The sequence below is a fragment of the Myotis yumanensis genome, unplaced genomic scaffold (genome assembly GCF_028538775.1).
Source record: "Myotis yumanensis isolate MYYU_CA2020_CCGP unplaced genomic scaffold, mMyoYum1.0.hap1 SCAF_2, whole genome shotgun sequence".
NCBI lineage: Eukaryota > Metazoa > Chordata > Mammalia > Chiroptera > Vespertilionidae > Myotis > Myotis yumanensis.
The window spans coordinates 147,137,619-147,160,557 of NW_027223753.1; the positions used below are offsets into that span (position 1 = coordinate 147,137,619).

Here is a 22,939-nt window from a genome sequence, read left to right on the forward strand (position 1 = left end):
GGGGAATCTTTTAGAATAGGTCTTTTTGGGAATATAAGTCTTCAAATATTTTTGAAATAATCTTGGAATCTATGATGAAGTGGGATTTTGGGAAATATTTAAATTTGCTAGAGGAAACTCTTTCCTACTTACAACCCTTCATAAAAACTACTCTATGTCTGGTTTGGAGGCACTAAAACTAGTTGGTGACTGTGAATTTATTTATAAAAATTAAGTACAACATTATTGATAGTGGTGAGAACATCGTTACCATTGGTATGGTAACATCACCTGGCCTTTACCTATGGTCTTCACCCTTTCCCTTTCTCCCTCAGTATATGTTCTCACAAACTTGACTTACATTCCACCCCTTCTATTTACCCTGTCTATTCCTGCCTCAGAGCCTTTATAAGCTGCTGCTTTATGTAGAACACTTGTCCCACCAGATCTGCATAGTGTTGGTTCCTCCTTATCATCAGGTCTCATCTTAAATTCCCTTCCTCATAGAGGTCCCTCTACTCATAATGATCTGCACATTATAAAACTTACTTGTCTCCCAACTAGAATGTAGACATGACAGAAGGCCCCCTAGTTCACTGCAATGTCCAAAATGCCTAGGAGAGAACCTGCCACATAGCTGGCCCTTACCGGATGTCTGTTAAATATTTAAATAAAATTTACACACACCAAAAAAACCTACCTACACACCCACCCACCATCCATCCATCATATAATTTCACCTTATTAAACTAAGGCAATGTAAACAAAGGTATAAATAGATATAAATGGACACCTGAAAGTTTCCAAAGAGAAAATTATACAACACAAGAAAGACAAGGACAGACAAGACGTGAAATGGTGGGAAGGCGACATATACAGATACAGAAGATGAACTCCCACTTTCAGTGATGCTGAAACTTTCCATTCTGAAGTGTGGGGATTTTGCTTCATATCAGATTACCACAGCTGAAGCAAGCAGGCTACCACCATTTCTATCTTGTGACTTGAGAAGCTCCCTATTTGTCCATTTGTTTCCTTAAAAATATTTATTATAAAATGAAGGGAGCCTGGCCAGTGTAGTTCAGAGGTTGAGGGTTGACCCATGAACTAGGAGGTCAGGTCAGATGCCCGAGTTGTGAACTCTATCCCCACTAGGGGGCATGCAGGAGGCAGCAGATTGATAACTCTTTCATCATTGATGTATCTCTCTCCCTCTCCCTGAAAAAAAAACACACACACACACATATATATTTAAAAAGTTAAGGGACTTTTGCCATGGCCAGTTGCTGAATGGTTAGAGCAGTGGTCAGCAAACTCATTAGTCAACAGGGCCAAATATCAACAGTAGAACGATTCAAATTTCTTTTGAGAGCCATATTTTTTAAACTTAAACTATATAGGTAGGTACATTGTTATTAACTTAATTAGGATACTCCTAAGGCTTAGAAAGAGGCACATTCAAGGGGCCAAAGAGCCGCATGTGGCTAGCGAGCCGCAGTTTGCCGACCACGGGGTTAGAGTGTTGGCTCGTGGATGGAAGGATTGCAGAAAGTAACCAATAGACGTATCTCTAATACATCAATGTTTCTCTCTCTCTCTCTCTCTCTCTCTCTCTCTCTTTCTCTCCTTCTTCCCCATCCCTTCCACTCTTCCTAAAAATCAATGGAAAAAATATCTTCATTCCTTGGGTGAGGATTAAAAAAAATAAGAAGGTAATTTGATTAAGTGATCTCTAGGTCTTGTTTTCCGTAGTCCTTCCTCTCTGAATATGTGACTATTTAAATTACTTCTGAAAAATGAGTTTGCTAAGTCAGTTAATAGAAGTAGCAGAGGTTAGCAAACTTTTTCTTAAAGGACAAGGCAGAAAGTAATTTAGGCTTGAGAGTCTATCCAGGAGTGGAAAACATCCGGCCTACAGGCCATATAAGGTCCCCAAAGGCATTAGGGGGGTCTAATTAAGTGTAGTAGGCTAATTTTATGTTGATAATTTTGTATGTCCCTCGAATGATGTTATACAAATCAAATGGTTCCTCACTCCTGGTATATATAATCTTTGTTAGAACTGCCCAACCTTGATGTCATATCATGAATATAGACAGACAATACAGACAGTATGAAAATGAGTGGATATGGGCCTATCCCAGTAACACTTTATTTACAAAAACAGGCTCCTGTCTGCTGGTTAGTTTGCTGACATCTCGCATGTACAAATGTCTTACCTACTTACCACTGCTTCAGTTTATTCAAACTACTTTTGCAAATACATTTATACAAAGCACTTCAACTTTTTAAAGCATAACCCTACTAGCCATTTTGTTTGTTTTTCAAACCTAATAGCAAATATTCTCTTAATGTTTGAAATTAATGAGTATAGTGGATAATTCTGCCTGGCCATTATTGATTCCACTTTCTGATAAAAGCACAGAACTTTTCTTTGGGAATTCTCTCACCCCCTACCTCCAACCTCCCACATTCCCTAACTCCCAACCTCCAGATCATGTAGTTCTCATATCTAAATCCTTGGCATTTGCCAAGGTGCCCTCCTTGGCAAATGACCCGGATTTGGTCAATGACAGTGATGCTTAGACTTACTTAAACAGTTGAGAAGGAAAAGCTTTTTGTAGGGAGGAACTAAACTGGTAGGATGTAAGCTTAGTCCGAGTCTACTACATTAAAAAGAAGTGGTGAGAGACAGGAGCTGCATAACATATTTAACCATCTGGATCTAGCTTTTCCCTGAGTATACATATACCTGGTCTTTTCAGTTGGAATCAAATTTTAATTACTTGAAAAATTACTGATACAATGAAGTCTTCATTTCACTAATTTTCTAACCTGGCTGTATTGAGGCCTATTAAGGAAACACAGCAGGATATTCCAGCACTACAAGAGATGTACTGCAAATGATGACAACTCACACTAAAGCAGGAAAATCTGGCAGTGGAGCAGCTTCCAATAATATTCCCAATCCAGACTGGACTTGTTCTCTATTATCTGATGTTAAAGCAAAAGCCAAAGGAGTTATCAGGCGTGGATCCTAAGCAAATCAGAAACCAGAAAACAAGAGGCAGAAAGAATAAATAATGTCAGGTCTTTTAGAGTAAGGTGAATAATCAGAGTAAATCATAAAATAATTTTAGGTGAAGTCTAAAGTGTTTCTATCTGATGTTTGAATGTATTTATTAGTTTTTACCTTGTTATAATTGTCTTGGCAATCAATACTAACATTAGCTTTAAAAATCTGGCAAAGACTTTGAGTGTTTTTGACTGCCTATGAAAATCATGTCTTAAATATTTTGAGGAATTTAACATCTGACTACAACTGACTAATGTTTTCAATTATTTTCTTTTTCTAACTACCATTTAAAAGAAAAACTGGCTAATCATTTGCAAATTAAATTAAAAAGTTAAAGTAAAATTCAAATGAACTCAATTTTTTAATTTAGTGATTAAAACAATTATAGTTAAAGTATAAGTCTTTCATGTCAGTAAATATTTTATATTAATACTGTAAGCCCCAAACCATCTATTATGAAAAAAATCCCCTAAGAACTAACATAAAATCAGTTTGAGAAAAACATTAGATCATGAATCCTTTATAACGATCAACATTTTACTAGTACAATGTTGAGTGTCTTATAGGTATTCAAATATAATCTAATGCCACAGAACCACGATAAGAGCTGGGCTTTATCTTTGTAATCCCCATGGTAACCTACCATAATTGCTCCCATGGAGGGGGATCATTATTTGCATTTTGTAGTCAGGAACCTGGAGCTCAGAGAGGCAAAATAACTGGCTCAAGTCTGCAGTGACTAATAAGTAGTGGAGTCAATAACTAAACCCTGTCTCTTAGGCATTATGCTCTTAAAGTGTACAAGTACCCACCCTGTCTCTTAAGCATTATGCTCTTACAGTGTACAAGTGGCCCCAGCCTAAGGTTTCAGTTTTGGCTTCTACCCTGTCTATAGAGATATGAGAACCATCTTAGTTAATTTATTATAGTAACTTAATGCTCACATTGTTGTTAAATATCTATTATAAAGCAGGTTTTGTGGATACCAAGGTAAACATCTAGAGCTCTTATTCAGCTACTACCATTTATATTTGTGAGTTAGCTATTTTCTGCACAGCCTCTCTAATCTTATCATTCATAATCAAGTCCTTTTCTTCCAAATGTCTCCCTACCCCCTTAATATCCTACCTCATCAACTCAAACTAAAAACAAACCCTCACACAAATACCACTCCCCTCATCACCATAACGTCAACAAAAATAAATGAAGAAAACTGAAGTAGGACACAAAAAAGAATAAGACTTAAGAATTGTCGCTATCATGAATATTCTGTACATTAGAACCAGGAGCACTTACATTCAGTTTCTGCAAAAATGTAACATAACTGTGTAGTAAGAATATTATAGCTACTTAAAACAATTAATAACTTTAAGCTTTATTCTGATGCCAATTCTAAGAAAATAATCTAAAAATTAAGAATTTTAAAACAAAAACATATATTAGGAAGCATTTACATATGAATAATTACAATTATTTGAAGTATATAAACTCACCTGAAGGATTTTGTAGAAGCTTACTTCCATACCAGGAACTAAATGTTTAAGTCTGTTCATCAAATCAAGAGTTTTCAAAATTACATCAGCAGCAAGTTTGCTTAAAAAAAAAGTCATATTTAAATTAGTTAACTAAAAATTTCCTTAGAGTTTATTTCTGTACATAATTTTAAAGAAAATGAAAACCAACACCTTTGTTTTTAAATCTCAAAAGATACAGTATTGTTTCTTTTGAGAAGTAAAATATTATTGAAAAGTAAAAATATCAGAGACCAACATCCTTTAAACTCAAGACCCAAAGAGAATAAATCAGCATTAATAGTTCTGATGGAATTTTTTTTTCTATTCTCAAATACCACCATGCCTCAACTTTCTGCTTCAAATTACTAGCAGCACTGGTAACATGACCCATTTAATTCTTAGCTTTGCCACTGGAATGTCAACAATAGAGGGCAACAGTGTAATACCTAAATTTACTGAATGAATTATACCCAACTGTACCCAAAGGGTAGTACAAAAAAGTAAAAAGATAATCCTTGTTATTGAAGGATGCAATTCTGACAATTATATTTATGAAAATTGGAACAAATCATAGTGTCTAACACTTAGCTGGTCCTCAATAAATACTTGTCAGATGGACTTAATTCATGTGGGAGGAGGGGGATAAAGTAATCCCATTACTATGCCACTTTTAACCAGAAATCTCAACATGCTAAGGTAGAAGCATTGTCTTTGTTATTAGAAAACTTACAGCAGTGACTAATTTGCTCATGATAAAAACTACACCTGTTTTGTCATGCTTTTGCATTTAAACATATAGAACTAAATGGACATAAAAACAGTTCCTAAGGCAATGTCAAAAAGACCTCCAGAAATGTTCAGGAGTATAAAAGACCCTTAGATAATCACAATAAATTAAAACATGACAAAACAAACCTAAACAATGAAAAATAAACCAAATGTTAATATCCTTCTTCAGAAGCATGTGATCTATGGATTAAATAGATTTTCTAAAAAATCATTATGAAAATATTTTTAATTCTCCACTACACCTTGAGTAAATAGAACATACCCCAAGGATATGCTTCCAAAAGGGATGAGAATCACTACATCTTTTTATTTTTATTAAGTTTGGCTGTACCATTTCACAATTTGAATTTCATATACTTACCCCAATTCAGAATCAGCGACCTTTGTTCCAAACCCCAAATCAATCTTGCCATATGTAAACTGTTGTTCTATCAGAGTGGTACATTTGACAGTAGTCAGAATTTTTGCAACATTCACTTTTAGAGTGTCGTCTCCACATAGAGGTAAGTTTTGTTAAGGCACACAAAAAATTTCTCAAAAAGCCTATATTTGTATAGCACTTTACAGCATTGAGGATGATTTCATGCAAACTATCTCACTGAAATCTGGTGTATTGTTACATTAGCTCAATGACAGATTAGAAAACTAGAGCTAAGAGCATTTAAGTGGCAGGTAAGTGATGAGACTGACACCAAAAGTTTCAGACTCAAAGGTGAAACTGAAAGAATGTTCCTCTACTAGATGGGAGTCTTTTGCTAGCAGGCATCACAATGGTTCAATAAATACTTACTGAACTAAAGGAAGTTATTTTCTCATACTCTTATATTTTAAGTTATTTTGAATACTAGAGGCCCAGTGCATGGGGCCCCTCGGCCTGGCCTGCGGGGATTGGGCCCAAACTGGCTCTCCAACGTACCAGAGGGGTCCTGAATTGCAAGAGGGCAGAGGTCAGCCCGAGGGACCCCACCGGTGCACGATCAGGGCCGGGGAGGGATTGCAGGAGGGCTCCAGGGCATGTCTGGCCCGTCTTGCCCAGGCCCGATCGGCTGGACCCTGGCAGCAAGCTTACCTACGGGTCGGAGCGTCTGCCCCCGGGTGGTTAGTGCACATCAGAGCAACTGGTCAAACAAACGGTTGGACACTTAGCATATTAGGCTTTTAATATATAGGATTTATCATTGAAAAGAGTCAAGTTTTCCTCTGACCTGGTAGCTCAGTGGGTTAGAGCACTGTCCTGATATGCCAAGGTTGTGGGTTTGATCCCTGGTCAGGGCACATACAAGAATCAACCAATGAATGCATAAATAAGTGGAACAACAAAGTGATGTTTCTCTCTCTCATAAATAAACAAATAAATAAATAGGTACCAATCATTAAGAGAAGGACTGAATATATTATGGATATCTGTAAGGTCAAGCAAAGTAATCATTTATCTCTATAGCAATGGTTTTCAATTCTGGCTGTCTGTCAGAATCGCCTAAGTAGTTTAAACAAATAATCATAAACACTCCTCCCCACTAGGGTTTCACATCACTCGTTAAATTAGAATCTCTGAAAGTAAGATTCTGGTGTCAGTATTTTTAAAATGCCTTCCTACTGATTCTAATAAACAGCCCACATTGAGAGTCACTGCTATAAAGGAAGAAGGGAATTAAGCAGCAGCAGCTCGGAGAGGAGTGGAAAGAGATGTGGTGTTTGTTCTAGGGCAGGACAAAGTTGAGCAAATTCTTCTTGCTTTGAGATACAAAAAAACCTAACTAGCCAAATGCAAGAGATTTGGCTCAAATATAGTGGTTTCTCGCTGATAATTTTTTAAAAAGCATTATTAAATTTTTTAAAAATTGAGATTTGGACTTTTTTGGAGGGTTAGAATCAGCTGATCTAAAAAAAACAAAAGCTAACAAAGAAAGACCTAAGAAAATCAGTAAATAGAAGTTAAGCAGTGATACTAATTTTACTCAAGGTCTTTTTTTTTTAATGAATTAATTTGTCTTGATAACATTTGTCTGTTTTATAATCAAGTGTGATGTCACCTTTATTAAAAACATTTATGCTTTAATTTTTAAAACACAGCTAAAATTTACTGAGCTAAAACAATGACACCTTTATCAACATTTATTTATTCTGATACATTCCACCTAAGATGGCACCACAAATCATCCAGAGGCAACTATTAGCATCAGAAGAAAGTGAAAGGGCAGTTATTTTAGAATATAGATCCTAATCTAAAATTATGATAAAAATATCTAAATCAAGTTTAAAATGCATTTTTGAAAATGTTCTTTAGCTTAAAAGTTTTGCACAAAAATAAGGAAAAAAATGTCTGAATAACTTTTATAGAAATTATTCATTGAGAATTAGTTCTATATTTAAACTTCAGTTCAATAATTGTGACTAGATACAAGCATGAGAAGTCAAAAATTATAACCAAAGACAAAAATGCAGTAAATACAACGCTGGGGAAAAAAGTGAGTGGTTATTTAGTTTCCATATTTATAATAGTAAAGGATATTTAATAAAACTTCAGTGGCTTTGATCATCCTTTCACATTTTTTTCTTATTAAGGCCTCATCTAGATTTTGATCTGTGAACTGAAGCTGATCAAGGACTGTAGGCAGCAGAAGGGTCACAAAACGGTCAGCTAAGGAACTGTTAGCACTATCTATGACATCCTGGAATAAATATAACCACCACCACCGATTAAAAACAAAACAAAAGATGGAATACAGAATGCAGAAATAGTCATAACAAAGCTACAATGTTCTCTTTAAATTTTTTACTTAATAGTTCATTGACCTGTGTCTATTTAAAATCTACCCTTTATCCAGTATCGAGACTATGATGATCTTTCCTTCAAATAGAACAATAAGGTTTTGGGTTAATCAACTGCAAACAATTTCTAAATAGATTATACTTGTGATTTAAAATTATTATAAAAGTGTACTAAAAACAAATATCCTGAACTTGCTAAATGTAATTACAATAATTAAATAGACACTAGTTTTAATGCTTTACAACCACAAATAATTCCCATTAAGAATCTCAAAGGGCTTTTTAAATACTAAAACTGACTTAACAGGCAAGACCAATATAAAACAGAAAAAACAACTTGTGCATAATTCCTAACAAATATATTTAATCATTCATACGTATTTGTTTGTGCATAGGATCTAGTAAGGGAAGGGGAAACATTCTAGGAAGAGAATGAGGGTAGGCAGAATGGGTAAAAACAGGGAGAATAGTGGAGAATAAAAAATAACCCTGGTAGTAGAATCTGCTAGAATATAATGGACTCTATAGAAGGAATTCTGTCTGTATCCTAAGTGTCTAGAAATGCCTGGCGTGCTCCATGCTACTTCACTGACTCAATCCAATGTTCTTCTGTTAATCAACTCAAAAGGCTAATAAAGAGAGCAGACAGTATCTACTGAGACAGAGAGAATGTGATTATTTCAAAAAATAGTCAAACATACAAACCATAAACCTTTACTTATTACTCTGAAAGGAGTATATATAAGCTATTCAGTATCTACACTAATAAAAGAGAAACATGGTAATTAGCGTACGACCGCTACCCTTCCCATTGGCTAATCAGCATATCCTTATGCAAATTAACTGTCAGCCAAGATGGCGGCTGGCAGCCATGCACTGAAGCGAGCAGGGAGACTTGCTTGCTCCAGTGACTGTGGACTCCAACGTTCCCGCCTGCCGCTGCCGGCCTCTCAGCTGCAACTCTAAGCAACTATGTACTATGTTGCAAATAAGAAGCTAAACAAAACCCCAGAAACCGGCTGTCAGTCAGCCAGGTTCAGTCAGCCAGACCGCAACATTGTATTGATGTTTTCAGCAGCGAGGCCTCAGAGCTAAAGCTGGCCCAGAATAAAAAAAAAAAAAAAAAAAAAAGGAGCGGTTGGGAGCTTCAGTCACCCGCTTCCAGAAAACAGCTCTCAGCCCCTCACCCAGACTGGCCAGGCACCCCAGTGGGGACCCCCACCCTGATGCAGGACACCCTTCAGGGCAAACCAGCCAGCCCCTACCCATGCACCAGGCCTCTATCCTATATAGTAAAAGGGTAATATGCCTCCCGGCACCGGGATCAGCGTGACAGGGGGCAGCGCCCAAACCCCCTGATCAGCCCTGCTCTGTGCCTGATAGGGGGGAACTCCCCAATCCCCTGATCGCCCTGAGGCTCTGTGTGTGACAGGGGGCAAGGCCACAACCTCTCTATCCGCCCTGCTCTGTTTGTGACAGGGGAAGGTGCCCCAACCCCCTGATCAGCCCTGCTCTGTGCCTGATAGGGGGGAGCTCCCCAATCCCCTGATTGCCGGCGGCTCTGTGTGTGACAGGGGGGAGCTCCCCAACCCCCTGATCGACCTGCGGCTCTGTGTGACAGGGGGCGGGGCCACAACCTCCCTATCCGCCCTGCTCTGTTGTGACAGGGGAAGGCGCCCCAACCCCCTGATCAGCCCTGCTCTGTGCCTGATAGGGGGGAGCTCCCCAATCTCCTGATTGCCCTGCGGCTCTGTGTTTGACAGGGTGCGGCGCACCAGCCCCGTGATCGGCCCTGCTCTGTGTGTGACAGGGTGTGCCGCCCCAACCCCCCCACCCCCCATGGGCCCTGCTCTGTGTGTGACGGGGTAGAGCCATAACCTCCCCATCGGCCTTGCCCTGAGTGTGACAGTGGTGGCCCCCCAACCCCCTGATCCGCCCAGCTCTGTGGGTGATAGAGAGTGGCGCCCCAACCCCCCTCCACGGGCCTTGCTCTGTGTGTGACAGGGTAGAGCCATAATCTCCCCATTGGCCCTGCCCTGAGTGTGACAGGGTGCAGCGCCCCAACCCCCTGATCCGCCCTGCTCTGTGTGTGACAGGGGCCGGTGCCCCGCTCCCCTATCGGCCCTACTCTGTGAGTGACAGGGGGGAGCTTCTCAATCCCCTGATCGGCCCTGCTCTGTGCGTGACAGGGGGGAGCTCCCCAAACCCCTGATCGACCCTGCTTTGTGTGTGACATGGTACGGAGCCCCAACCCCCGATGGGCCCTGCTCTGTGAGTGACAGGGGGCAGCGCCCCAACCCCCTGATCGGCCCTGCTCTGAGCCTGACCAGGGGCTGCACCTAGGGATTGGGCCTGCCCTCTGCCACCCGGGAGCACGCCTAAGCCAGCAGGTCGTTATCTCCTGAGGGGTCCCAGACTGTGAGAGGGCACAGGCCGGGCTGGGGGACCCCCCCCCCCCCGCCCCGAGTGCACAAATTTTTGTGCACCGGGCCTCTAGTATATATATATATAAAAGAGAAAACACTAATATTTGTGATTTTGCCAGAGAAAAGAAATTCAGTAGCTGTTAGGGAGCCTAGTAATGGAAAAGTTTTCCTAAAATATATGAACAACTTTAAGTTTATTATGAACATTTTTTAAAACAACTGTTCACTGAGAATCATAAAAATGGAAGTCAAATTGTCAAATATTACCTCAAATATTTCCTTAAACAGCTCCAATGCTAAAATAGAACAGTTTTCTGACCCATCCAAGGGTTGGCTTGACCAACGAAGTAGAGCTACAGTAGGTTCTGCACATTTAGAACGGCTTCCCAGAACAGTGTTGCCAGATGGAGATTGTTCAAATATCATCTGAGTGAGCACATGGCGCAGCTGAGTCACTGAACAGAAGGCAAGAAGTAATTCTAAAACCTGTGCAATATAAAGTCTTCATTAAATGTCAATTCCTTAGACTTTAGTGCACAAAGCAATCCAATTATAAAAACTGAACCTGACATACATTTTTAAAGAAAATACTTTGCTGGGAGCTAATTCCAGCAGGTCATAAATGCAAGAAGTTCATCAAAATGTTGATGAACCTTGAGGCTTCAGCAGGGCTGAAGATACATATTATTACCTGCTGCCAGACAGCTGAGGGCATTTCCCCAAACCTGAAAATCTAATGTTATTACCTGCTGCTGGCCAAACAGCTGAACAGCAGAAGGCAGTTCCCCCAACTTGACCAAACCTTACCTTTGATATGTATATCTGTTGTGTGTTTTTTTGCCATCAAAATTGTATATATGCTTTATTATTTTATTTTTTAAATTTTTTTTTATTACTTAAAATATTACAAAGAGTAGTACATTTGTCTCCCTTTTTTCCCCTAGACCTTCCACCAGCCTCCCCTACCCCCCAGTGTCTTGTGTCCATTGGTTATGCTTATATGCATACAAACAAGTCCTTTGGTTGATCTCTTACCCCCCCACCCTGAACCCTCCCCAGCCTTCCTGCTGAAGTTTGACAATCTGTTTAATGCTGCTCTGCCTCTGTATCTATTTTTGTTCATCAGTTTATAATGGCCTTTATTATCCATGAGTGAGATCATGTGGTATTTTTCTTTCACTGACTGGCTTATTTCACTTAGCATAATGTTCTCCAGTTCCATCCATGCTGTTGCAAATGGTAAGAATTCCTTCTTTTTTATAGCAGCATAGTATTCCATTGTGTATATGTACCACAGTTTCCTAATCCATTCATCCGTTGATGGGCACTTAGGTTGTTTCCAAATCTTAGCTATGGTAAATTGTGCTGCTATGAACATAGGGATGCATATATCTTTTCTGATTGGTGTTTCTGGTTTCTTGGGATATATTCCTAGCAGTGGGATCAATGGGTCAAATGAGAGTTCCATTTTTAACTTTTTGAGGGAACTCCATTCTGTCTTCCATAGTGGCTGCACCACTCTGCATTCCCACCAGCAGTGCAGGAGTGTTCCTTTTTCTCCGCATCCTCTCCAGCACTTGTTTTTTGATTTGTTGATGATAGCCATTCTGACTAGTGTGAGATGGCACCTCACTGTTGTTTTAATTTGCATCTCTCTGATGATTAGTGACTTGGAGCATGTTTTCATATGTCTCTTGTCTTTCTGAATGTCCTCTTTTGAAAAGTGTCTATTTAGGTCCTTTGCCCATTTTTTGATTGAATTGTTTATCTTCCTTTTGTTAAGTTGTATGAGTTACCTATAAATGTTGGAGATTAAACCCTTATTGGTGATATCATTGGCAAATATGTTTTCCCACGCAGTGGGATTTCTTGTTGTTTTGTTGATGGTTTCTTTTGCTGTGCAGAAGCTTTTTATTTTGATGTAGTAGTCCCATTTGTTTATTTTCTCTTTAGTTTCCAATGCCCTAGGAGATGTATCGGTGAAGATATTGCTTCGGCATATGTCTGAGATTTTGTTGCCTTTGGATTCCTCTAGTATTTTTATGGTTTCCCGTCTTACATTTAAGTCCTTTATCCATTTTGAGTTTATTTTTGTGTATGGTGTAAGTTGGTGGTCTAGTTTCATTTTTTTGCATGTATCAGTCCAATTTTCCCAGCACTATTTATTGGAGAGACTGTCTTGACTCCATTGTATGTTCTTGCCTCCTTTGTCAAATATTAATTGAGTATATTGGTTCAGGTCGATTTCTGGGTTCTTTATTCTATTCCATTGATCTATATGTCTGTTCTTGTGCCAGTACCAGGCAGTTTTGAGAACAGTGGCTTTGTAATACAGCTTGATATCTGGCATTGAGATCCCACCTACATTGTTCTTTCTCAGGATCACTGCAGCTATTCGGGGTCTTTTTTTATTCCAGATGAATTTTTGAAGAGTTCGTTCTAGGTCTGTGAAGTATGTCGTTGGTATTTTAATGGGTACCTGTTTTGCTATAGGGCAAAATCCTATATAATAAAAGGGTAATATGCAAATGGACCGAACGGCAGAATGACTGGTCATTATGATGTGCACTGACCACCAGGGAGCAGATGCACAATGTAGGAGCTGTCCCCAGCCCACAGGTCCCGATTGCCTGATCAGGCCTGCCAGCCAACCTCTCAGTCCTTTCCCCACAGCCTACAGGCGAATGTGGAACCGGGGGTGGGTGGCAGTGGGAGGTGGGACCGACTGCCGGCAGCCAGGGAAGATGGCCTTGATATCACCCCGGGCCTAGGGACCGTACCCATGCACGTATTTCATGCGCCGGGCCTCTAGTGTGGAAATAAAAAGCCCTGGGTGTGGAGATTCGGAGAACTTAGTTACTAAATCTAAGCTTTCCTGGCTCCCCCATAATGCCTTCCAAATTTATATTTCATGTCTATTCTCTTTATTAATTTATTCGCAACCCTTCTCCAGATTCCTGACCCTTTCTAGATGCAGGGAAAGATCCCCGGCAATACTTTACAACAAATACTATGAGTAGCTTCCAATTTTTCTTTCAGTATTTTTCAAAATGAGTTAAAAGTTTCCACATCATTACAAAGTAATTAGTAGTGGTTACTTTACTTATGATTAACAGGACTATGAGGGCCAAAGAAGGAAGGGCAACTTCAACTAATGTTTATATTCCTTCTACAGTACTTAATTTTTTTAAGTTTTGTTTTTAAAATGAAAAAAAAATTAAAAATAAAATAATTAACATTCGCTATCATACTAAGAATCAAGAATTGCCATAAAGCATACTTTACGATATTCAAAAGTGGTGTTCCAAAAAGCCTTAAAACATTAAGAATGGTTATTTCTATACTATATTTGCATAATGTCAGCATTATGTCCCTTAGCTCCCCAAATCTGCATTTCTTTACTAATTGAGCCTTTTCCTATTACATAACATCCCACATCAACTTGTTTATTAGCTGTTAAGTTAAATTCTACATTTCATATACTATCAACCTAGCTTTAAAAAAATTTTTTGTGTCTCTTTGCCTTTCACTTATTTCCTACCTTTGTCTATTTCTTGACATATAATTGGGATTTGTGTTTTAATCAACTTGATAGTATCTAAATTTTAACATAATTCAGTCCAATAGCATTTACTATGAAACAAATAAATCTGATTTATTCTCTTTTAAATATAAATTGTAGTACTTGTCTTCGAAAAGGTACATTTTCTTGATTCCAAAATCAAAAGCACATACCAGCCTGACTTGTAACTACATTCCCTGGGGGCAAGCCATGTTACCAGTTTCTTGTTTATCTTACAAGAAAATACTTTCTCGAGTACAAGTACTCTGTAAGTATAATATTCAGAGAAGTCAATAAATCAATCACGAGTGCACAGCTAGATGGTTTTCCCAAAGTGAACACACCTGTGTAACTAGCAATCTGATCAAGAAAGAAAATTCTATCAGAACTCCAGAACCCACTTGTGTCCCCTCCTAAGGCCATGTGGAACCACTTCTCCACAACAGATTTCTGATATATAGATTATTTTATCTTAGCTATTCTTGGATTTTTGTATTTCTATGTAAATTTTTTTTATCAACTTACCAGTTTATATTAAACAATCATATGGAACGTTGTACAGGGTTGGGCAAAAGTAGGTTTACAGTTGTTCGTATGGAAAATAATACCATAAATAATAATACAAGAATAAACTCTGCTTAGCATACTCACAACTATAAATCTACTTTTGCCCCACACTGTATATAAGCAAAATCTTACAGTATATATGTTCTGTCTGGCTTCCTTAGCTTAGCATTGGATCAGTGAGATTCATCCATACTGTTGCATGCAGCTGCATTTCACACATGTTCACTGCTGAATAATACAGTCATGCTCTATATCATGACACTTCAGTCAATGACAGACCACATATACAATAGGGTCCTGTAAGAATGTAATGGAGCTGAAAAATTCCTATCGCTTAGTGTCATCTTAATGTCGTAGCACAACTACTCAAGTGTTTGTAAGTCTGGTGTAAACAAACTTACAGTGCTGCTAGTTGTCTAAAAGTATAGCCACGTAATTATTTTCAGTGCATAATACTTGATAATGATAATAAGTGACTATGTTATTGCTTTATATATTTACTATAATATACTATACTTTTTTGTTGTTGTTAATCCTCACCTGAGGATATTTTCTCATTGATTTTTAGAGAGAGTGGAAGGGAGGGGGGGAGTCAGAGAGAGATAAACACCAATGTGAGAGAGATACACCAATTGGTTGCCTCCCTAACATACACTGACTAGAGCTGGGGATGGAGTCTGCAACTGAGGTATTTGCCCTTGACTGGATTTGAACCTAAGACCCTTAAATACGAGGGCCAATGCTCTATCCACTGAGCCAAACCAGCTAGGGCTATACTATTCTTTTTAATCATTATTTTAGAATGTACTTTCTATTTATAAAAAAAAGTTTGCTGTAAAACAGTATGCTGTTACACCAGTAGCATCTTCAAAGTTCTTGTGTTTATAGTATCTCTTGATTGCATTGTCTCTTGTGCTTGATTTAATCTCGTTTTATCAATTTACTGTAGGCATGCAGTGTTTAGAAAGTCTACAGCAGGGTACAGTAAAGTCCTAGGCCTTCACACTCACCACTCAATCACTCACCCAGAGCAAGTACCCTTTTTTAATCTTTTATACTGTATTTTTACTGTACCTTTTCTGTTTAGCTGCATAAATACCATTGTGTTACAACTGCCTACAGTATTCAGTACAGTAACATGCTGTACAAATTTGTAGCCGAAGAGCAATAGGCTATACCTTATAGCAGGGGTCCTCAAACTACAGCCCACAGGCCACATGCAAATACAAACATTGTATTTGTTCCCGTTTTTTTTTTTTTTTACTTCAAAATAAGATATGTGCAGTGTGCATAGGAATTTGTTCATAGTTTTTTTTAAACTATAGTCCGGCCCTCCAACAGTCTGAGGGACAGTGAACTAGCCCCCTGTTTAAAAAGTTTGAGGACCCCTGCCTTATAGCCTAGGTTAGTAGTCAGCCAACTGCGGCTCTCGAGCCACATGCGGATCTTTGGCCCCTTGAGTGTGGCTCTTTCACAAAATACTGACTTTTGAGCATGGGACATGAAATTTCAATCGCACTGTACATGTGCGCCCGCACATGGTATTTTGTGGAAAAGCCACACTCAAGGGGCCAAAGAGCCGCATGTGGCTCACGAATAGCAGTTTGCCGACCACTGGCCTAGGTGTATAGTAAGCTATACCACCTAAGTTTATATAAGTACATTTATGATGTTCAGACAAAAGATTCATTTCTCAGAATGTATCTCCATTGTTAAACAGTGCTTGACTGTATTCCAGTGTGTATATACTACAGTTTATTTGCCCATTCTACTGTTAATGGTATTTGAATTGTTTCTAATTCTTCGCTATTATGAGCAGTACTGCTATATTCTGTATATATCTTCTGGTGAACATGTTTTCAATTCTTTGGGTTAAATACTTAAGTGTTGAATGGTTGGGTCCTGATATATGCATGTGTCCAATGTTAGTACAGTATCAGTATGAAAGGGTTGTGGAGTTGAGAACCAAAGTTTTGTTCCACAACAGAGGTTTGACTGTAAATACTAATTTTCATAAGCAGTTGTACCAATTTTGAGCCCATACATACTGGGATACTTAGGAATTTTTTATATTCTCATTTATGCTTGATCTTATCCCTATTTTTAAATTTAATCATCTGGTGGATATGCAGTGTTATCACATTACCATTTAAATTTGCATTACCTTAATATTAAGAAAGTTGAATAACTGTTTCATATTTATTGACCAATTCAAGTTTCTTTTTTTAGGTTGCTATTGGAGATCAGTATTTTTTCTGACATATATGTATAAGTTTTTAAATAATATATTTTAGATAAGAGTCCTTTTTTAAATATATGTTTGATAAAGAACTTTTCCCACACTGTGAATTCTCTTTTCACTCTTATTGGTGGACTCTTCATGAACAGAAACTCTTAATCTTTTTTTTTTTTTTTTAAATATATTTTATTGATTTTTTACAGAGAAGAAGGGAGAGGGACAGAGAGCCAGAAACATCAATGAGAGAGATCGATCAGCTGCCTCCTGCACACCCCTCAGTGGGGATGTGCCTGCAACCAAGGTACATGCCCTTGACCGGAATCGAACCTGGGACCCCTGAGTCCGCAGGCTGATGCTCTATCCACTGAGCCAAACCGGTTCGGCGCAGAAACTCTCAATCTTAATGCAATCCTACTTATCAACTTTTTTCCTGTATAACTGATGTTTTTGTTTCTTATCTAAGAAAATCTTCACCTATTCCAAGGCTGTAAAAATATTCTGCTAGGTGTTTCTTCTGAAAGATCATAGTTCACTGTTTTACCTTGCACACTTGGATCTACAATTTAAACTGATTTTCTCATTTGGTGTGAGGTAGTGGTCAAAATTCAGTTTTTTCCCATATGGAATGTTCAATCGACCCAGTGGCATTTATTGAAATGACCATACTTTTAATACTGAACTGTTATCAATAAGATCCATAAACTAGGGGTTTGGTTTTGGACTGTACTCTATTCCACTGGGCCAGCTAACTATACTTATAACAATACTTCACTGTTTTAATTACTGCAGCTTCATTTTAAATCTTGTTACCTGGTAGTAGTATAAGCCCTCCAACTTGGTTCATTTTTTTTTTTTCAGGATAGCCGCAGTTATTTTTGGACCTTTGCATAACCATACAAATTTTATAATCAGCTTCCCAATTTCCACATACTAAAAATGAGAAAAATACAAAAACAGCCTGACCGGCTTGGCTCAGTGATTGAGTGTCAACCTATGAACCAGAAGGTCATGGTTTGACTCCAAATGGGTTGCAGCAGCTTGGTCCCCAGTGTGGGGCATGTAGGAAACAGCCAATCAACAATTCTCATCATTGATGTCTCTATCTTTCTCTCCCTCTCCCTTCCTCTTTGAAATCAATAAAAACGAACAACAATAAATACTGTAAAACCTGCTATAATTTCGAATAACCTAACATTGTAAACTCTTACTATCTATATGAACTTGGTATGAACATAGTCATTTAAGTCTTTTATTTCTCTCAATGTTTCATAATTTCAGAGTAGAGGTTTTATAATGTTTTGTTGGCCTTATCCCCTAAGCAGTTGACATTTAAAAAAATTAGTAAGTGGTATCATTTAAATATTTCATTTTTTATTTGTTTAACATTTTCTGTATGTATTTTGGACATGTCTCTCTTGCTTATGTAGCTAGGAGTGGAATTGTTGTGTCATATGGTATACATATGCTCAGTAGGCACCATGAAATAGTTTTCCAAAGGGACTAATATGCCAGTGTATAAAGATTCTAGGAGGGTTCTAGAGTATTGGTAATGTTGTGTTTCCTGATCTATATACTGGTTATATGTCTATGTTTAGTTTGTAAAAATTGAGAGAACTGTGCACTTAGATTTTTCCTCATATTATAGTTTTTTAAAAGTTTAAAACAAAGAGTCATGTTTTTACCTACCTTTGAAGAAGAATCAGGATCCTTTCCATTAAGAAGACCCAATACTTGATTAAGACATGAAGAAAAGTGCTCATACCTAGGTTTAAAATAAAAATATACATTAAATGAATAACATTGTAATAACTATGTAGGATGCTAGGTGGGTACTGGAAATATCAGGGGGAAACACTTTGTATATTGTTGTCTAACCACTATGCTGTACACTTGAAACTAATACAAAATTTAAAAAAATATATCCAATAAGATTATAAAACTGATACATCAAAAATAATTTATGCACAACACAAATATAAAATTTAATTGTCTTTTCTTTCATGTATTTATTTTGGCTTCTAATATAAAAGTCTTTATAAAGTTTTTACTCAAAACTTTACACAAAATATATTCTACCACTATGATATACATAAATTGGCTATCATTTATAAAATGAAAAAAATGACATGTGGTAATAAATAAATCATTGAAACTTTCTGTACCTCCATAGCTTATTTTTAAGGTTGTAAAATTCAAGGAACACTAATATACTAATAAATTAGACAGATACTTATTTATAAAGCATCTACAATTTCCAGACATTAAATTAGGCTCTGCAAATACAGGAGCAGGACCCTATGTTAAGGAACAGGACCCTGTGTTAACTCTAAAGGTACTACTGGTACCATTCACATTACGTTCTATGTGACTGGTACATCCTAGATTTGGGAGCAGAGTGCCCTGTCAGAGAACTCACAGTCTAAGGATGAAGGCAAAAAGACAAAATAATATAATGGAATGTAAAATATGCTATAATGAAAATGTATAAAATGCTATGAAATAGGATGGATATCAAACCCAGATTTAGTAGAAATAGCCCTGATCAGGTGAAGCTTTGTGGACTTGAGTCTTAAAGAACAAAAAGGTGCCCTGACCGGTTTGGCTCAGAGAACAGAGCATCGGCTTGAGGACTGAAGGGTCCCAGGTTCGATCCCTGTCAAGGGCATGTACCCTGGTTGTGGGCACATCCCCAGTAGTGGTTGTGCAGGAAGCAGCTGATGGATGTTTCTCTCTCATTGATGTTTCTAACTCTATCCCTCTCCCTTTCTCTCTGTAAAAGATCATTATAATATATATTTTTTAAAAAGGCATCAGACATATATAGTGAAGGAGTATTTCAGCCATCCAGATGAAGCACTCCAGAGGAAATGGTACATGGATATATGAAACGGCGTATCTAACAAGTTGGTGGTTCTATTTATTGTCTGAAGTGATTATACAAAAGTATATACGAAAGAAAATGTGAAGAAATACGGCTGATAGATTGCCAGTCACCACATTTTGGAGGGCTATACTGAGAATTTGAATATTCACCTGAATACAATGGCAGATCACAGATATTAAAGGAAAATATGGTTGAAGAAAAAGATGAAAGTTGGGCATATGTATAAATCAAGGAAGTTAACTGAATGGTAGGCACCAGTGACTAGAGAGATAGGAGAAACTGAAGATAGGACAGAATAAGACTTAATGCACAGAATAATAGGATATGTTTATGAACAAAACAGGACACTCAGTAAGAATTGGGATAAACACGGGTAACTTTGCCCATAACATATTTGAGGTAACTGCAATTATATAGTAGTAAATATTTAAAGGAGCTACTGTAGAAAATGTGAAAGAAAGCTGACTGGGAATAAATGTAAGAGGTGTTAACTGGATAAAGTTAGAGATCATAAGCATGCTGCATAAAAATTTATAAGGTATGATTTTTCTCAAGCTTTGATCAGGAATCTAGGAATTAAGTTAGACTTTGAAACAGGGATGTTTTGTTAAATGGTACAGCAAATACATAGGGTCAATATAATTTTCTTTCCAGAGGGAACTCTAGGGTTTTAGGTTAGACAGAAAGGAAAATAGATAATGCAACTGAGAGATATCCAGAAGTGATTAAGCAACCACTTGGTAATGTTAAATCAGATTATCTTTCTGTCCTAGAGAGGTATACTCAAAATAATTTTTCTGCTTACTCCAAAGCTGTTAAATAAGCACCATTTAGTGTCAGAATGGGTATTACATGAGAATATATTGGGAAGATTCTTAGAACAGATTAGAGAGAGCAGATAAAGGGAGGGCACTCTGAAGACAATTTTCCTATCTACTGATGCTTAAGGGAAGAAAACATAAAATGCCAATGTGAATGCTGTTTGGTATTACAAAGTATCATTAACCATATGAGTAGTGGTCAACCTTGCCCTAGTGCTTAGCTTTTGTTCATTTTTAACTTCTAGATTCTATATTCCTTAAGGTTTAAGAACTATGACTTCATATCCCTGCTTCTCCTCCCCCATGCTTGACCATAGTAGGGCTCAATAAACATTTTCTTGTTTCTGAATAGTTCATTAATTTAACTTTTTGAAACAATTTCAACTATGTTCTAACTTAGGATCACACTAGGAAAACTTAACTCAAGATACAAAAACTGTGAGCTCTCTGGAAAACAGTTACTAATCAAACTCAAAACATAAATAATCACATGAAATGCCATTGAAAAAGAATAGACATATAAACATGTGTTCTCATTTTTACCTTATAACACACTAGAGGCACCCACTGAAGGAAACATCCATTTTTATTTAAAAAAAAACAAACAAAAAAACCCACAAAAAGACATACTGAAACAATATAATAAAAATAGTATTTAAAAAAATCATCACGTTTAAGATTTAAAACTGGTTTTAAAACAGATTAATCATGGTGTGTACATTTTGGAGTCTAATACAACTTTATTCATCTAAAGCAAAGACTGAAACACACACACACGCCCTGTTATACTTTTACATTTCAGGTCAGGAAAGCAAAAAGAATGGGAATAAAGAATATCAAAATATCCTTATTTAGTCTATTGTGAATCAGTAGAATTCAAGTTTACTAAATCTAAAAAGGCAGTTTTGGTATTTTTTTTACTGTTTTTTTTTTTTAAGTCTTAAAATCTGTCAGAGAGCCATACCTGGTAAGATAATCAGCAATCTTAGGATTCTTAAGGAGATCCATCAGTAGGTCAACTGAATACTTTCTGGTTAGTGTGCCATCACCATTTATGAGAATATTAAATATTAGTTGAAAAGTCTGATGAATGTTTCGAGCATGGAACAACTTAAAAACAAATTAGGGAAAGCATATTATATTTAGAAAAAAAGTTAAGTTGAAATCATTCTAAAACTTAATAAAGAGGCTCAATGATTTTTAAAGTATCAGAGAATAAAACTTCATAATTATCTTAAAAAATAATAAGAAATCATATTTACCTTTTCCCCAACCTCTTCGTTTAATGTCAAACTGGATAATATTGAAAGTGCAAACACAACTACAGTTAAACTACTATGGGCCAAGAAGCTTATAAGAGTTCGATAAAAAGATTTCACATTATTCTGAGGAAGAAAAAAATTTAAAAATTAAATTAGAATAAAAATTATGTTTTATATTTGAGTTCAAAAAGTTTATTTTCCACAAGGTAGGTAAACTTTTATTATTAAACATCCTTATCAACTTAAGAGATCATTTCAAGGAGAGGATATTTTATATATTGTGTACAGTAGAATCAATAGGCACAATCTTGGTGAAGAGCACTGTTTAGAGTAAAAGTTTAATAACCCCACCTCAAAATAAGATCAGGTCAGAATAATCCAACACATGAAGAAATGAGATATTATTTAATTTAAAACTAAACAGGTAATAGATTGCACAGCAGGGAAACTGTTCACAAAGCACCTTAAAGAATCAACAAACTTCCCAGATTTAATACATTTCTAATGGTGGGTCAGTTAAATGCATTAGTTTGCCTTCACTTATCGCAAGTAGTGGTAGTTGATGCGAGGCATTTACTGATTAATCTTTCTGGTGAAGTTGACACTGATTTTGTGGAAACAGAAAGACTGGGGTAAAAGGGATTGCCCATGATGTGCCTTCCTTCTACCAGCCAAAATAATTTAGCTTTTCTTGTGTTAGTCAATATAACAAACAATGCTACCAGAAGGAAATCTTTTAGTATTCAACACTTGTATTAACCCTTAATATCTTAAATACAACACATATGAAAGCTGGAATAATTCAAATTATTTATATGTCAATTTGATTCTTCATTAACTCTGATGGATCAGCTGGTCAAGAGAAAATGAATGAAATTTTCTTGAAACATAGAACCAACCACAAAACAAGAAAGAAACATCTTATAAAATTCTTACCAAAGTCTTTATGTGTGTTTGAACAGAAAGATTGTGCCGACAAAGATTTGCCAATAATCCCAAACAAGGCATTGTTAACTCATCTTCAGAAGACTGACTGTTATTTAAAAAA

The 22,939-nt window shown here is 37.1% G+C and overlaps 1 protein-coding gene across 1 annotated transcript in view; it reads right to left on the reverse strand.

The window, feature by feature from the left end:
* CIP2A (cellular inhibitor of PP2A) overlaps positions 1-22,939 on the reverse strand; it is a 46,590-nt gene that overhangs the window by 14,305 nt on the left and 9,346 nt on the right. The window contains exons 5-13 of the mRNA XM_070403768.1: positions 22,828-22,924; positions 21,892-22,014; positions 21,594-21,739; positions 18,611-18,686; positions 10,824-11,042; positions 7,871-8,030; positions 5,720-5,861; positions 4,549-4,648; positions 2,898-3,016 (exon numbers count right to left, since the gene is read on the reverse strand). Coding sequence (XP_070259869.1) covers positions 2,898-3,016; positions 4,549-4,648; positions 5,720-5,861; positions 7,871-8,030; positions 10,824-11,042; positions 18,611-18,686; positions 21,594-21,739; positions 21,892-22,014; positions 22,828-22,924 — 1,182 coding nt within the window. The remainder of the gene's footprint in view (positions 1-2,897; positions 3,017-4,548; positions 4,649-5,719; positions 5,862-7,870; positions 8,031-10,823; positions 11,043-18,610; positions 18,687-21,593; positions 21,740-21,891; positions 22,015-22,827; positions 22,925-22,939) is intronic.